A 16957-nucleotide genomic window follows, 5' to 3' on the forward strand; every position below is an offset into this window, starting at 1 on the left:
GGGTGCTGGGAGAAAAAGGGGCTCATTTAAAATGTTGGTTCTCTTGACAGCCTGGTGTGACTTGTGCCTTGGAAAATTACAGTGTTCTTAAGTTCCATTTTCAAAGGCGTCTTCCTTTGAGTAGTTTGACTCCTTCCTTTGAGGAATTTTGAAGCCGCTTTTGAGAATGAAATTTACAACCCAAATCACGCCTGTTGTTATTTTTGACCCAAATCACGCCTGTTGTTATTTTTGAAATAAACGTAACCTCTGTCTCCACAGAAAACTGTTCCTCTCAAAGGCCACAGACATCCCGGTACTACATGGATCACACAGCTGAACTTCCACTCAACTTGGAAGTTTAATAACCGGGAGGAAGGCGGCAGCCCCCGGTGTGGACCCAGAAATGAACCGGGGGAGCGCGCCCGAGGAGAGCAGCAGATCAGGTTTTGCTGTTACGCCAGGAAGGAACGTGAGCTGTAATAGTAGAAGTGACGATTGGGGGGTTTTTTAAAGAAGATATCTCTTGAAATTAGAACTTGAGGTGGGGGTGACAGCAGGGTCGGAAGGGCACGTGGCTTGGGGACACGAAGCGCGACCCCGAGAGCCAACCCTTGCCCCCCGGCACCTATTTTATTTGAATATGCGATTTTTTGGCATGGCCTTTGCTCCCCGCAAAGGGGTGTTTGCAGGAGTGTGAGATCGGGGCATCCAGCCCGGGGGATGATGCCAGGAAAGGGATAGTGTGGGGGGGGGGCAGGCTGATTTGGGGACCACTCTCCCAGCGTGACAAACTTCCAGCCCGGTGCGGGGAAGGGAGAGAAGCCCGACAGCGCAGCCGGCTCCCGCACCGGGCCCGGTGGTGCGTGTGTGTGTTTTTGGGGTGTGTGTGGGGGGTGTTGCGGTTCTTACCCCCTCCCACGGCCATAGGAGCCGCCCGCGCGTATCCCGGGACGGGGCCGCCCTCCGCGGAGCCTCCGCCGCCGCCAACCCCGCGCTTTCCCCCGCCCCTCGGCGGCGGGGGCGCGGATCCGGCCTGCGCGGGGCCGGCGGAGAGAGGGAGCGCGGCAGGGCGAGGGGAGGAGAGACGGCAGGAGGAGGAGAAGGAGGAGGAGGAGGAGGAGGCGAGCTGGCCATGGCAGCAGCCCGCGGGCGGAGAGGCAGCCGCCGCGGGCTGCCGCTGTGATTGGCACCCCCAGGAGGAGGAGGAGGAGAAGGACGAAGAGGAAGGCGCGGAGCAGCCGCGGGGCCCGCCATCCCGCGGCGGTGGCGGCGGTGCCCGGGAGGATGCCGGGGAAGCGGGGATCGGCGGGCGGCGGTGGCGGCGGCGGGGAGCTCCCGGGGGCCGGAGCGCCGCGGCAGCGGAGACGGCGGAGGAAGGTCTCCTGCTTCTCCAGCATCCAGCTCTTCCTGGTGTCCGAGTGCGCCCTGATGCTGGCCCAGGGCACGGTGGGAGCCTACCTGGTGAGTGGGGGCCGGCCGGTGGAACCCCCATCCCCATCCCCCGGGGTACCTGCCGGGCCGGGGGGCGCGGAGCGGGGCGGTGGATGCGCCGGCACAAGTGGAGGGGAAGTTTACCTGGCCGCCGGGGGCAGCCCCCCAACCTCCCCGGGGGGGTTTGACACCAACCCCGGCGTTTCACGGCTTAAATGACTCAGCAGCGCCGAGGGGTGTGTGTGTGTATTTATTACTTTTATTACTTTTATTATTTTTATTATTTTTATTATTATTTTTTTTAACCCTTCTGCCCGTCTCTCGCCCCTCCGCGGCGACAACTCCCGCGGCCGGTCCCCGGTGCCGGCGGGATGGCTGCTAGTTTCCCAGCCTGGCCACTGCCGCGGGGGGGTCAAATGCCAGCCTTTTTCCAGCTGAGCCCGAATAAACAGCAAGAAGATCTGGTGGGGCATTTACTTCGTGCCTCCCGCCTTACTAATTTTTGCCTCCTCCTCCTCTTGGAGTGATGCAGCGGCGCTGGGCGCAGCAGTGTCCCCCCGTCCCCCCCCCCCAAGTCTTGGCGATAGGTAGAGAACGGGCAAAAAATCAGACTTTGCACTGAATCTGCATAGTGAGATGTGGTGTCAGCAGCAGAAGTGGAGTAGAAGAGTTGGAAGGATGTCCATACGGCGCTGCTTGTGCCTTTGAGTGTGCACCCAGAGAGGCAGCCTGTGGAAAATGAAGTGTTCTTCTTCCAGCAGCTGTAAGTGTAGAGTTGATTTAAATTTCTCAAAATAGCTTGCTGGATTTGAGAATTATAGTTTCCATGGAAAAGAAATGTATTCATAATCTCTGAGGCTTTTTTTGAGGCCGTACACGTAATGTGCTATACAGTAAGTGTAAGATCTCTGCATTCTGTACTTGTGTTCAGTATTTAGCTGCTCCTCTCTCACATGCTCAAACTACTTATGCAAATTTGTACTGAACATGCTGTATAATTTTTCAAGGTATGTGGCTAAACAAACCATTGTTAATATTCTTGATTAATATGAAATGGAAATTATCAGTCATCTCCATATAATAAACCGCGTAAGTTTAGTTTTGGAGCCTATTTGTAATTCCAAAGGAAACTACATCACATCTGGTGAGATAAATGCAGTAATTCTATATGCTGTGTGAGTATAAGTGGATATCACTTCATTTGTAGGAGCCAGACAGGGACATGCCTCTTTTATGCGAGTAACACCTTAGTAAGTAAATATATTGTTTCCGATGAGCTGCTCGTAAAACGAGCTGCCAGCATGAATGAGAGTGGGATAATCCCTCATCACGGTCGTGGCCAAGGAAGAGCCCACTGAGGTGATGTCACCCAGTGGGCACCAGTATGCTGGAAAGGTGCAGACCTGTTAAAGGAGATATATATATATATATACACATACTGTATCTTGGCACACAGCTAGTCTCTGAGCATATAGGCTCAGCAGGAGTAGCCCCTAGCACGGCATTTTCCACAGACTCCTTTGCGTTGCTCTCCCCTCACCAGTTTAGCTGTTCTTCTCCTGTTTTCCCCAACTCTTGGGGTGTGCTGAGCCCCACGCTCTCTCCCTCTCACTCCCCCCTGTCCCCGCCGGTGTGAAAACCCCGCAGTCCCTCCTCCCAGGGGGTTAACTCGGAGGAGGTCCTGCCATCCCTACCCTCTGCCATTCTCCAGGACTGTCCCCTGACCAGCGTGACATCATGCCCCCACCAGCCAGATCCACAAACAGTAACAAGACAACTGGTCAGTAGCTGGGGGAGTAGAGGGGGGGGGAAGAAAACTAAACTCAAAGCAATCCCCAGCATGCATAAGCAGTGGCCCAGCTGCACTGGGCAAGTGTTCCTCCCTCCCCTGGATAATTTATCTTCCCTCGCTGCGAATACCACCCCGCTCTTCCTACAGTGAGCAGATGCAAAGTCTTTGGAGGGTAAATCTGTGTTTTTAAAGGGGGATCTGGAGGAGCGCCCCGTTTACAGGTGTCGTGGGGGAGCAGGAGCGGTGCCTGGGGGAAGATGCACGGGACTTAAATCATTTTTGCAGACCGGGGTGTCCCCTGGGCCCCGGTGCTGTTCTCAGGTGCCATCTCCCGGGGGTGACAGGAGCGGAGGCACTGCAGAGTTGCCCAGGTGGAACTGCAAGTGGATATTCATTTTACTGGGGCTCCTGGGACGAGCTGGGCTCGGCGGTGGCGTGTGGGGCTGCTCCCCGAGGGACAAATTAGCAGGCGAGACAAAGCGGAGAGCAAACAGAAAGACAGACAAATAGGGAGATGCTGCGGAGGGAGGACAGACCCGGCGTGTAGTTCTGGGCAGTTGGGTAAACTGCTAATTTTAGCCTGCCAGCAGCGAGCGAGTACTGTATTCATACTTCTGCTTTGCTTGGCCACATGTGTGACTTTCCCTGGTTATTTGTAACTCAGGAAGAGAAACCTTTTTTTTCGCCTTATACGGCGACAAGTTGGTTTCCTCGGTTTTTGGCTGCCGTGCTCTGCACGGGGAGACCACGAGGGCAAAAACTCAGCTCGTTAAGAAAACAAGGCAGGGGCTTGGCCTCTTAGGGGTGATTGAAGAGCTCAGTTTTGATTGGGCTTGGCTTTCATGTCGGTACATTTAGAAGTGGATATTGTTATTTCTTTTTAGAGATGTAAAACCTTCTTTTTTTTTTTCTCCATGTTCTCTGCATAATAAACTAGCAGCGCCCACTTGAATGTATGTACAAAGTAGACATTCATTCATTATGTGGTTCTGAGGCAAAGATCATTCACTTTTATTTGTTCATAAAACATTGTGCTTGCCAACAGGGCTTTATAAATAATAAATGCTGATAAAAATCTATAAAGTCCAATTGTTTTCCCACAGAACTCAGCAGTGAAAATACCCCAGGATGCCAACAGTGGATGTCTATGGTTAATTAGGACGGTGTCGCTGGGGTTCTTCACATGAAGTTTTAGGGAGTGTTTGATCAATGTCACGTTCCAAAATATTTGTCAATTACAGCCCTTGCTGTTTGCAGAACGCACATGTTCCAAACTGACTCGGTGCCATACCCCGCATAGTTTATGCAAATACAAGCCTGTGCCGCTGCCTTAATTTCTGGGGCTGCTGAATACACCCTGTTATTTGCATATTCTTGTAAGGTTTTGTGTATGCATTTATTTGGCTTCGTCTAATTACTCCTGCCTGCTTTTTTGGAAACTCCAATTTCCCAGCGCCTGCAGTGGCAGCGGGGAGGGAGAAGGCTGCCTGCCCGGCTGCAGCCGCCCGTTCCTGCTGCAGAAGTTACTCCAGGGTTTTTTGCAGCAACTTGGAAAAGCCCAGCTGATTTCCACCCCCGGCGAGATTTCCATCTCCTGCAGCGTGGCTCTGCGAATTAAAGAGCCCAGCGTTCCTGGTGCGGATGGTACCGGCAGGGAAAAGCTGGAATCTCCTTTTTTTTTTTTTTTTTTTTCCCCCAGCTGGAGCCTTGTGCCTTTGGGGCGAATGCAGCAGTGTGATCAGTCAGGATGAGGATTTCGATAAGGCTGATTCACATACCTTGGCAACGCTTCCCTCCCTGTCTCCCTCCCCACCCCGGATTCCGACGTGGGTTATATTTTGGAATATTTTAACTGGTAATAACCTCCCGAGTGCTCCTGACGGTGTAGCGCCGAGGCGTTTCATCACCCTGCCGGGCAAATCTTTTTGCCTGGCCGGTGGGGAAATCAACCCCTTTAGCAGAAGGCGAAGAGCTTTGGGGTTCGACGGCCACAGTTTGTGGAGATGGAGCACAATTTAATTTTCTCTCCCTAGCCTTTAGCCCCGGCTCGCTCCGGTTCAAACTGACCTAGTTGCGAGCATCCGACATCTGCCAAAGTCACGGGCTTCTTTAGATAAAGGGCATGCATATGGGAAGCGGTTCCGTGGTGTGCTCGGGGTGGCTTGTTTTCACAGAGCTTTACTGAGATGCCTCTGTTTTGCTGCAGCTTTGAATGCAGCGATTCACGTGCTTTATCAAGTGATAGAGGATGACCGGCCCCGACGTGAGATGGGAAAGGAAAATAATTGGTCCCTCCCAAGGCGGGCGCGTTGGGGTTTGCGTGGGAATGAATGCCAAATTGTTTCTTGTTTTGCTGAATGAAAACTTTTGAGCCACGCTGAACTTCCCGACTAGAGCCCTGCCTGTGCAGCAGTGTTTGAACTGCAGCCTGCAAAAGCCCTCTTAATGTGTCTGCAGTAAAAATGTGAGTCCAGGTGAGATGGTGTGTGCGCGTGTGGCCTCTGAGACAGGCTCCTTCTGTTCTGTTCTATTGCTACCGGAGTTTGGGGTATTAAAGTAAACCTTAAAATTCCATATTCGGGGAAAAAATAAGTATCAAAGATAAATACAGAAGTTAAACATCAAAGGTTCCCTCTGGAAAAGAGACAAATAAGGGTCCTATGAGATGGACATCAGGGAATTGAGGGATTAAGAGCAGAATTCGGCTCTTGGATTTTTAAGTTGCTTTGGAGCGCAACCTCTTCTCCTCCCGTGTTAAACGAAGCAAAGAGAATACTGTTTTGCTGTGACAGTACAGAAAGCAGTTGTCTCTCCTGTCCCAGAGACCTGGTCCAACCCTCCTTGAAGTCAGCAGAGAGTTCTGCAGGGCGGATGTTATTAAAGCCAATTTAATACAGCAGGGCAGTGGTTCAAAGCCCTCCGTTGTGCTTGGTGCCGCATGACAGCGTTTGCCCCTGAGCCTCTGTAGTGTGAATAGACCGGGTGGGAGAAGTGCTGCAGGTGGGGAAACTGAGGCAGAGATTAAGAGCCTGATGCTGTTGCTGAGGCCATTGATAAAGCTTTTGCTTGGTTAACAGCGTCACAACCCGAGTAGCTTAGGCCTGGGCAAAGGAAGAGTCTGGCAGAGCAAGGAATCCCAGTTTCAGGTGCTTCAGTCCAGTGACTTAACTGCAAGAGCAGTTTTTCCCCACTGAATTTATTATTGTTTTTATTAAAGTATTTATTTTCCTAGAATAAGAATTGCCTTTAAAATATCACTGTCTTCTTTTTTTCCTTTCCATCCTCAGCAGTGCTGAGTAATAAATTAGCTGTAATGCTCATAATTTATTTGTCACTGGGGTATTTAAGGGGGAAAAAAAAAACCGTGGAGTGAAAATAAATGTTTTAGTGGGGATGAAGATTGCCAAGCATTGGCTGGTTATTGCTTACAGTTCATTTTTCCTTAATATATCTTTGCTGGCAATGTTATTTCTGGAAAGTTGTTTCTAGTATGCCTTTCCCATTAGAGAATATTGTCTGTTTTGCAGCTGAGTTGCGCAGAAAGTTATTCTAAACTAGCTCTTTTGACTGCATTCATATTTCTTCTCTAAGAAGCCTTTTGATGCTTTTCAGGTCTCTGACTGCAGAGTGGAGGAGAAACCAGATCCAGCTCCGGGTTCTGATGCTTAAAGGCTCCTGTGGGGCTTGGGTCCGGAGTGTGGCATTGAGTCATTAACACAAAAACTTTATATAAATTAGTAGAAACAATTTCTGATCCAGGTGTAGGTTGATTTTTGAGTAGCAGGAAGGCTTGTGAGTAACTGGTGTTTATACTTTGGTTTAAAGTTTTCTTTTATTTACTACTAATAGATGAAATGTTGTAGAGAAACTGACATGTTTATCTCTTCCATTATATACTGTGTGCCATCTGCAGAATGAATCCAAACTCACAATCTGATGCCTCCTTGGTTAAATGCATTTAAAGGCAAAACACACTTGATGTGTGACAGTGTGGACTAATTGATTTTAGTGTTTAATTTTTTTATTACTTTTAGCGGAAAGTTTGGCAGGTCGTCCTTTCCTCTGTAAGGGCCAATTTGCGCTATTTGTAAGCCCTGAAATAAAGAGCAGCCTGTTAGAAATGTTATGGTCCCTCGTAAAACCAATGTCTCATTTCTTTTGGCCAGCCTTCGCTTCCTAAATCTCTAGCATTTGCTGTGTGCCTGTGTGACAACTACAGCTCCCAGTTTTAATGGCCCGCAGCATTAATGCAGCTGAGATTTAGAGGGGTCTTGAGTGAGATTGGAGAATACACCGGTCTGAAGGTCTGTGTTGTTCTTGCTCAGTAACTTTCTGCAGCGTGACTCTAAATCGTAACGTAGCCTCTGTCCCGGGGAGGGCTGGGTTGAACTGAGATCCCTCTCCTTCCCTGCAAGGGACAGCAGATATTCCCTGGTTCCCAGAAAGGGAATGGGTTACATGGACTTTTTCTCTTCCCTTACTTTCAGGATATTTTAAAGGACCAAAAGCCAGCTTCTGTTCTTCTACAGCGGGGTAAATTTATTGCTTCAGAAGAGTTATTCTGCAATTCATCAAGAAGAATTTGTCCTCTGTGTATAATAATCTAAAATGTTTCCTTACTTGTACACTCCTTGGTCTCCAGTTATTCCTTCACGGTAGCAAGATTAAACAATGGCATACTATTTAGTGGGTGTGGTTGCAGCTTGGATGCATTAGTGTAGCGTTGTCTTCTGATCAACACCAGATGAAGCTGCAAAGTGGTGTATTCCAAGCATCATCCAAGGAAGTTTCAATAAACACACGATAATACTTTGTGTAGTAACTCCTTTAAGTGCTCCAGCGAAGTCTGAAAGAATTAATTTTTCCTATTGCATAGAAAAATGGGCCAGTGGTTTTGATTTACAAGGTTTCATTATAACTCTGCTGCGAAACCAGGACTAGAACCCCAAGAGTCCCGTCTCCAGGTCACCTTGGAGCAACCACTAGACTCTCTGTCTCTTTGGAGATACATATTGCAATGCAAATCGAGCTTTCACACTGCCACGTTTCATAGGCTATCGATACAATCGATAGGGATAGCAACCTGTTCCGGGAGTTCCTGGAGTCTCTGGCACTTCTTCCCACCAGCACTGGGGTGACTCTGCCCTGTTATGGGAAGCATTCTGTAATGTTTAGAGAGAGGTGCTCTCTGCATCCAAGATGTTTCAGTTTGAATGGTTGAGTCAAAGCGTGGAGAAAAGGAACCATTCCCTTTTCCCAGATTTTAGGTAGGGATGCAGTTGGAATGATGTAGGGATGAAGACCGACAGACAGCACAGGTATGGCTGGGTCCTCCTCTCCTTGCTTAGCAAATCCAGGAAGGACCTCAGAACTGAAATTGGATTTCTTAAGCTCTCCAGGTAGCAACTTTCTCTTTCCCAGCCTTATTCGGAATGTGATTTGTTTCTGCATTGTGATACCTAAATATTTCCTGCTGAGGCGAGGGAGGGAGGGAGGCTGCCTCCTCATCTTTATCTTTTTGGTGTCTGCAGCTATCGCATGGATGATTTCTGCATGTTTGCAGGCCCAGTGACTTTTAGATAAGTGGCCGAGGGCAGGTGTGGGAGCACAGAAGTTGTTTTTCTATGCTACATAATGATCTGTTTTCTGAGCAAGGATTGCTGGAATTGTCGTTATTTTTAATATTTAAATGTCCTTTTAAAACACTTACTGTGCTCTTCACCTGTATAATTCATAATGTCTTAGTTTACTGGAAGTGGGAAAAGACTTAAAATTCAGTTTTATGGTGATCCATAAAATGACAGTGAAGTTTTTGAAGGAACCTGGATAATTCAGTTGTATTGAGGTCTTCGTGACTCACCCAGCATTATGGTTTCTGAAGCAGCTATGTCAGATTTGCTTTCAAGTTTTTTTTTTGGTGCTTTGATGTTTGCAGTTGAATCCAACATTTTCTCTATGTTGCTTTTTTCTTTTTCCCCTAATAAAATGGCAACTACAAACTCTACCACAAACTGAAAGAAAGCTTGGCTGTTTGGAAAAAGTTGTGGGGTGTGGGTGTGGAAAATGCAGAAATCTTCCAGAAATGTTTCACTTTTCATTTTTAAAAATACGGAGTGGTATTTTATTTTTTTTTTTTTCCCCCACTGAAAGATAGATTTTTATTTGAATTGAAATCAGCATTGGTTTTGGGTCAATATATAAGAAACGGCCTTGAAGTGTATGTTGTATATATGTATTTTAAGGTGACACTTAACAGCTTAGTGCTTGAAGAATCAAATTAAATGATGTGAAAGTGTTTTGCAGTCAAGGTGCCAGGTTGTGATTCCCTCTATGTTCCTAAAACAGGTGAATTATTCCATACCTTTATGTAAGGTGAAAAGTAAGCATTTTTCCTGGAGTCTGCTTGGAACCTGGACCAGATGGAGCTTTGAATGCTCTCAGCTGGCCAGGAGCACCACACTCAAACACAGGATGGCCAGAGGATAGCAGTGATGGGTATGTCTGCCATACCAGGGCAGAATTCTGAATTTTCTGTATTTTCAGATGTGTTTCGTCCCTTTAATTCTCCAGAGGGAGAACGGTGGGTGAGAAAACACCATCACTTCACAGGATTGCAACCCATGGTGTTAAACAATGAATGGCTTTTTGTTTTCTCCGGTGGAACTTCAACAGGAAGAGTTGCAGAAAGGTTGTTTTGGGGTTCTTATTTTTAATTTCTGAAAAGGAGGATGTGAAATAGCTGCTACCTCTTTCCACTTCTCAGCTTTGTGAAAACCTAGTTTGGCACATCGTTAGCCGTAGACCAGAGAGTTGCTTGGGAGCATTATGATGCTGGGGTGTGGGCCAAACCTCACTCCTTGGCTTGAAGGGAACTTCTGAAAGGTTCCAGGAGGAGTGACGTGTGCCTTGCTTGGGGCAGTAGGAGGACAAGTCCTCTGCACCTCTGAATAACACCAGACCTGTGTGTACACACGCACGTGTCTGTACCGAGAAATGCCATGGAAAATGTTTGGAGCTTCCAAAAGAGAAGCTAAAAATACTGACTAAAAGAAAATTATTTTGAAAAATATGAAGGAGAAATGCCCCCAGTGGTGTCCTGCTGCTTGTTGTGCCGTGCTAATGACTTTCATCTGCTGGAAACGTGCTTGCCTTCTCATCCTGCCACGGTTTGAGTGTTGCATGATGTATTGAGGTGCCAAATTAGGGGTTGATCCTTTCTTTCCCTGTAACTGGGAAACAACAGAAAAATAACAATATGTAACTAGGACTTGATTTTTAAAGAGGAAAAACTTGAGTTTAGATTTCCATTTTTTCAGTCCTGTGGTTTGCTTCTCGTTGTTCCTCTGAGCTGCAGGAAGAGCTGTAATTGACATGGTTTAGTAAAGCTATTTTCGCCAAGTTGTTCTTGAAGCTTTAACTTCTCTCTTTTGAAGAGTATCCACCTTGTTTGGTGAGGTCTTGTGGTGGGTTATCCTTGGACTGCAGCCAGATGCCCACCCAGCTGCTCTCTTTCACTCCCATTCTCAACAGGACGGGTAGAAAATGAAGTGAAAAAAGCTCGTGGGTTGAGATGAAGACTAGTAATTACCGTCAGGGGCAAAGCAGGCTTGACCTGAGGAAAATTTTTATTGCCAGTTAAAATAGATTTGGATGATTAAAACAAAGGCAAAAATTAAAACACCACCTTGTCCCCATCCCACCCCTTCTGCTCACTGGTAACATGTCTCCATCAGGTGCTTGCTGAGCTCTGCTGGGAGAGCATCCACCCTCTATCCATGAGCTAAAGTAAACAAATAAGCCGTTAATCATGTTTAAGCACCGACATGCTCTTTGCAGAAATTTTGGCTGGTATTGGGTAGATATTTTTTCCCTGTGCTTGGATCCCATCTGCACTTGGTGGTAAGTCACCGTTTTTTGTGGTGTGCCACTGGGCAGCAAGAAGGTTCAGTTCAAGGAGAAACAGGTGTCTGTGGGACTAAAACACATCGATATTCTTTCTGTCCTGCAGGCATTGTCTGTAAAATTTGATTATTGTGGGAATTAACCTTCCCCATGGCCTGTGCCCAGTTCTTTGATTGTATGATGGGCAGAGAACTAGCGTTGGGCGTATAGGCCCTTTATGAGAAACAGTGGGCAGCAATTTTAGGGCTTACCAGCGAAAGAAAACTGGTTTTTGTTTTTGTCTTGTTCAACGTACAGGGCCGAGAGCGGCTAATTACAATGGGCCTTTCAGCCTCTGGATGAGATGCACACTTTGTTTCCTGCTGCCTATGGCTAGTTATAATGCAGGTCCTTATGTCTGAAGTCAGCGCAGCTGCTGGCTGGGGGACAGGAGCTTTAGCTGAAGGGCTGCCTTGTCTGGGGGTGCTTGTTTGTGAAGGGCAGCGATGTTAGTTTTGTAATATCAGCCGGTTGGGGTGATCCTATAGTCGGTCTGATCCATGGTGCTCAGTGCAGTGCACGCCCACTGAGCTCAGCTGTGTTCCTGCAGGATCCTGCCACATCTTCTGCTCTCCAGCTTCAGTCCAAAGAGGGGTGCTTTGGCCCTGGGTTTGTACTTCTGTCATCAAAAGGCGGTATCAAAAAACCACATGGGTAGCTCGAGCCCTTGGGTCTCAGTGCTACAGTGCTGGTCTAGGTTGGGTTTTGTTTAGTGTGTCTTCTTGTGCTATAATCTGTGATATTTAATACTATTTTATAAAAAAAATTGTATATCAAGGGAGCTGGCCTAGAGTTACTGAAAAGCTTTCTCACAGGATTTAAACCTACCAACTTTAAAGAACTTAAGAGCAAGGGCTGCAAAGGGAAGATTTCAAATATTCCACGGAGCTGGATAAAGCGTTCGCTTCCAAGAGTTTATTTGCTCAATTGAGGCCACTTCTGCATTGACAAATCTCTCTGTGAATGAACAGATTCCAAAACCAGCTTGGGAGTTGTTCGATGGCTATTGAAGTTAAGCCGCGCTACCAGACCATGTGCTGGAGGCACAGCTTTGTGGCTTTGCTGTGTCATTTGGCGGGACTGCACAAGCTTTCTCAACTGCTGGCCCCGTACAGAAGTCCAGTGTTTTCTGTGGATTAGGATGCATCAAGGCTGCTGTGTTGCTCTTAATCTCAGCGCTTGCTCTTACCAAGAAGGCAGAAGTTTTGAATTTCTTCTTGCTGTGTCCTGTAGAAGCGTTTGGGGCTTATGGTGTAGCTTCTCTTAGCTGAGATGGCATTTATTGATTTGAATCATTCAGCTTAATTCAATGCTGGACAAACTTTTTTTTTTCCAGAATTTTTATTTTGCCTTCTTATTTAAATAGATCCCTAATGAATTACTGTAGCTGTGTAGAATGACTCTTGGGAAATACTGGATGCAGCCTCTGGAATCAGTTCTGTGCCGTTTTTAAATTGCAAACTCTTGAAGTATCTCTCTGAACAGTTCCCAGGGACCTTTGTCATTATCTGAGTTTTCAAGATGTTCCTGCATTAATAAGCTGTGCCTTTGGTGTTCTGTGGGCAGGTATCCAGTGTGCAATTGGTTGGTGGGTAACAACTCGGAGGTAAATCTGGATGCAGAGTTCTCACTGCATTGCTGGGACCAGAGGGTCACTGGCAGGAGAAACTGGCTTGTTTTCATCCAGGGCACAGGATTTTTATTTCTTGAGGGTCAGGGCTTGAAACCAGTTGAGGATTCTGCATAGTTGGGATTTTGAGTCAGGGGAGGGAGAATGGGAGAGTCTGGGATGGAGATAGGAAGGCAGAATTTAGCTTCTTGGAGAGTTTTTTTTCCCAGGTTCTCCTGTAATGTCCCAGCTCAATGCTTCTGTGTTCCCATCTTCAAAACTGCTTGCTCTGAGATGGCATTACTGTTTGAGGTGGGGGGTGGTTGGCCAAAATGAACAAAAATGTTCTGCAAATGATCTATGGCAAAGTGGAGTATTCTGGTTAGTTAACGGTGACTTCTGGCATGAATGGAGTGTGGCTGGTTACTCCAGTGTCCAATTTGACCAAAACTTTATGGATTTCTATTAGGCATGGCACTGAGGCTTCAAGGTATGGGGTCTTTAAGAGATGCATAGAACCTTGCTACACTGGGAATGAAAGTTGAAACTAAAATGACCTTTGCTTTCTCCTTTATTTGCCCCCTGTGGTGCCTAGCGTATAGGTTCAGACACTTTCAATTTGATTCTCAGCATCCTGATTACGCTCAGAACTCTTGGTATCCAGACAGCGTCACAGAAAATTAAGTTCATGGAGTGTTTCCAGGAGTCCGTGTCACTGCGTGTTTCCCTGCCCTCTCCCTCGCCCCCGCTGCTCACGCAAGTGAGAGATTAAATGATGGAGGAACAGCAACTTGTGTCCTCTGAGCCAATACTGGCTAGGCAGATTCTGTTGATGGTGGCTTCTTGGCAGGGACAGGGGAACATTCCTGCCACACGTGGGTAATGTTTTCAAGCCAGGCTCTTACTTTGCAGCTGGCTGTCCAGAGCTGTCATGTCCAAACTGACTCCCTTCATCAGTCAAGACTAATGTTCGTGCCCAGAGAAATCTGTTTTCATTCACATTTGGACAACGTGACATGTGGCAGACTTGGGAGAGGACAGCTTTGCCCATGGGGTAATGTCTGTTGGCTGAGGAACAACTACTAGATGTATTTTCTGGTGAAGATGCAGGGGTGTTTGGGCTCATTTCCTGGTTTTGTCATGGACTTCGCCAGGTCTTCTCTGGGCTTTTTCTCTCCATCAGCAAATGTGCTAGCTATGGTATTGTCTGGCTTCGTAGGTATCTTGTGGACTGGGATGATGGGTACTCAGCTGCTACAATGATGGTAACTGGAATGAAAGAGGCTTGAACCTTGAACCAGGTGTCTATCAGCTATCATAATAATTTGAATTAAATGAGTTAATGGGATGGTAATTTTGTGTTATCCTACTTGCGGATGGTCTGTGAGGCTTCTCCCTTCACCCTGGGCTATGATGCAGCCTTGTTGCCAGCTGAATGGTGTTCCTCCTTCCTTCTCACCTGTCTAAAGCCACAGGGCTGAAGCATCTACGCCTTTGCTTTTTGAGCCTTCCCAGGAAAAAGTCCGTTCGGGGCTGTTTTACTTGCTCTTTGGTAGTGATGGATTTTAAAAGAGCCTGAGGGTGTTGTTTTTCAAAGATGCTCTCTGAGGCATGCTCTCATTGACAAGTGAGTTGTCTCTTTGAAAATGGGACTCTTGTTCCAAAGCCACTTAAGTGCTTTTGAAAAATCTCCTTCCCTGTTATTGACGGCAGTGGACTGCTTCTGTGGTGTCTGGCTTCATTTAAAGCAGGCCAAATTCAGAGTCTAAATATTATGTGCCTGGCTAATAAACTGTATTGTAATTAGTACCTTGGGGAGCCAAGAACCGGGGAGAAGCTGAATACAAAGAGGATGAACCTCATGTAGAAGCTGTCTGCGAGGGATGAGCGAAGAACTGTGGAAGGAGACGAAAACATGGGATTTGGAATTTACTGCAGAGGAAATGTGTGACGGGAAGAAAATGGACTTGGAGTCGTGAGGAAAACTAGTTGCTTGGGTTAAAGAAAACAAAAGATGTAGCAATAGCAGGTAGTGAGAAAGGATGAAGAACCTCTTTCATGTTGTGCTTTTGCTCACGTCAGACTCCAGTAGATAAGCAGAAGAGGTGATGACTTCTGTTTTTCTTGCGTGTGCTCATTGAATTTTTGCAGGGTCTGGTGATTCTACAGTGAGGGGACCCCATCAGCTGCTGTTTGGTGCCTGTCTCTGACACGGGTTATTGTTAATCCTGCAGACACAGGGGTGAAATTCAGCCATCTGTGTGTACAGCCTCAGCAGATGTGTTTGTTCATTGGCTTTTTGATAGCTCGCTTCATAGTGAGTCCCAAGGAGCAGAGCTCCCATCATCTGGTGAGACATCTCATTGCCTGTATCTCCCTTTTGGAGGGAACACGTTGAGACAAGTGAGATTATGACAAGTGTGCAAGTTGTAGCTAGATCTCCCATTTAAGTTTTCTTTAACCGTGAGAATTTTTTTATTCCCTGTGGGTTATTTTGTATGTGTTATTTTAAAAGACACTTGTAAATCGCCTTCTGTTCAGGAGGAAAGGGGCTTGCTACCTTTGAGAAGTGGCAAAATGGGGAGATGATGTGATGGTATGGGATATAAAGTTGTGTGCGCTCAGGACTACCAAACTTAAACGTGCAAATGTCGCAAGTCTGCCCTTTACAACTTCCACCCCCCGCCATTCTTCACACAGCAAATGTTCAGATAATAACCAGGTTCTCAGGTGGGAATAGACTGAAGATCACCTTCGAGCCCTGACTTGTCTCCACCAGGAACCCCCTGCCCCGTTCTGCAGCGGGAAGTTTGGCAGCAGCTCCCGATGGTACCCTTGGCTCTGCACGGAGACAACGTGGAAGGAGAAATGAGTCGTTTGTGAACAGCCTCGTAGGAGGGTGTTACTTAGCAAATAAGCAGGATGACACGGACAGCTCTTGCGTGGGCTGCGGGCTGGGAGATGGGAACAAGCAAGCAGCTCATGTGGTTTTGGGACAAGCTCGGGGTGTTGCTAGTTGGGTGCTGGAGAGACCCTCATTCCACCTTCAGATGCTTACGGTAATTTGGTGTTTCTGTTCTGAGTCGTTAGGAAGTGCTGTGGATTAGCAAGACAATGTGGCCTTTTTGTTGGTTCCCCTTTTAGTGGCTTCCTCCCAAGGGTTACTAAATTAAAGCATTTCATGTACTGGTTGATGAGAGATGCCTTCTAACTTCTCCCTAAGCTGAGTTCCCATTTGTTGTAACCAGGCATCCTTGCTGCTGGGTAGGGAATGGAGCGGGAGAGATATCAGCAGAGCCAGAGCAGATGAGGAGAAAAGTAGTAGGACTTGTCAGAAAACCTCCTCTCTCAGTATATAGCCTTTATATAATCACCGTTGTCCTCCAACCGTGAAAACTGAATTTGGCTTCCATCAAAGCTTTTATTAATGCTGCTTCAGAGTGTCCTGCCTGGGTGGCTTCTGCCCAGGTTTGTGCCTGGCAGCTGGGAACGCTTCTGCAACCAGCTCCACGGGCCCCTCTTCTTGCTCTGCACCGTGGCATAACGCGATGCAACCCTTAGCACCAAATTCAGCTCTTGATGGTAAATTGAGGTAACATGAGGTTCTTTGGATGACAGGTTTTCTTGTCAAGCTTGCGTTCTGTTTTCTGCTGTGGTAAGTAGCCCTGTTTATAGTAGAAAGCCTTCTCTGCCGGTGTGGAAGTGATGTGTTAGGAAGTGTTTTATTAGCTAAACACGCAAACTTGCATTGATTTGGGGAAGGTGTTGCAGCGTGACAGCTTAGGTTCATCTCCTCTTCTCCATTGGAGGTGAACCCAGGGCAACGGTGCCCTGTTTGCAGAGTCCTGGGCCCATGTCTGAATCTTGTTGCCAGTCCTGTATATGGCCAAGAGTGCCTTTGGTGCCGTAGGAACCTGCATTCAAGTTGTGCACCTACTTGCCAGCCACAGGGAAAAACAAAGATCCATCTTGGAACGTGTCAAAGATGCTCCCACTGCTTTCCCTCAGCTGTTTGCTTTGACAGAGCTGAGTGGCCGCTCCTGCTTGCCAGCTCCTGCTGCTGCGTGTGTATTCCATGTGGAATTCTTCATCCTCCGGGTTTGAAACGTGCCGGCAGCTCTGTTCTGTGCTACGGTTTTTAAAGCACACAAAAACGCAGTTTCAGGGTTGAGGTCTGTGCTTCTGTGCTTATTCCACATGGA

At 47.3% G+C, this 16957-nt stretch overlaps 1 protein-coding gene across 1 annotated transcript in view; it reads left to right on the forward strand.

Annotated features, from left to right (window-relative positions):
• Positions 1–1266: 1266 nt before the first annotated feature.
• Positions 1267–16957, forward strand: part of SLCO3A1 (solute carrier organic anion transporter family member 3A1) — a 143550-nt gene continuing 127859 nt past the window's right edge. The window contains exon 1 of the mRNA XM_014944738.1: positions 1267–1443. Within this exon, the coding sequence (XP_014800224.1) occupies positions 1267–1443 (177 nt within the window). The remainder of the gene's footprint in view (positions 1444–16957) is intronic.

The sequence above is a fragment of the Calidris pugnax genome, unplaced genomic scaffold (genome assembly GCF_001431845.1).
Source record: "Calidris pugnax isolate Ruff unplaced genomic scaffold, ASM143184v1 scaffold70, whole genome shotgun sequence".
Lineage (NCBI taxonomy): Eukaryota > Metazoa > Chordata > Aves > Charadriiformes > Scolopacidae > Calidris > Calidris pugnax.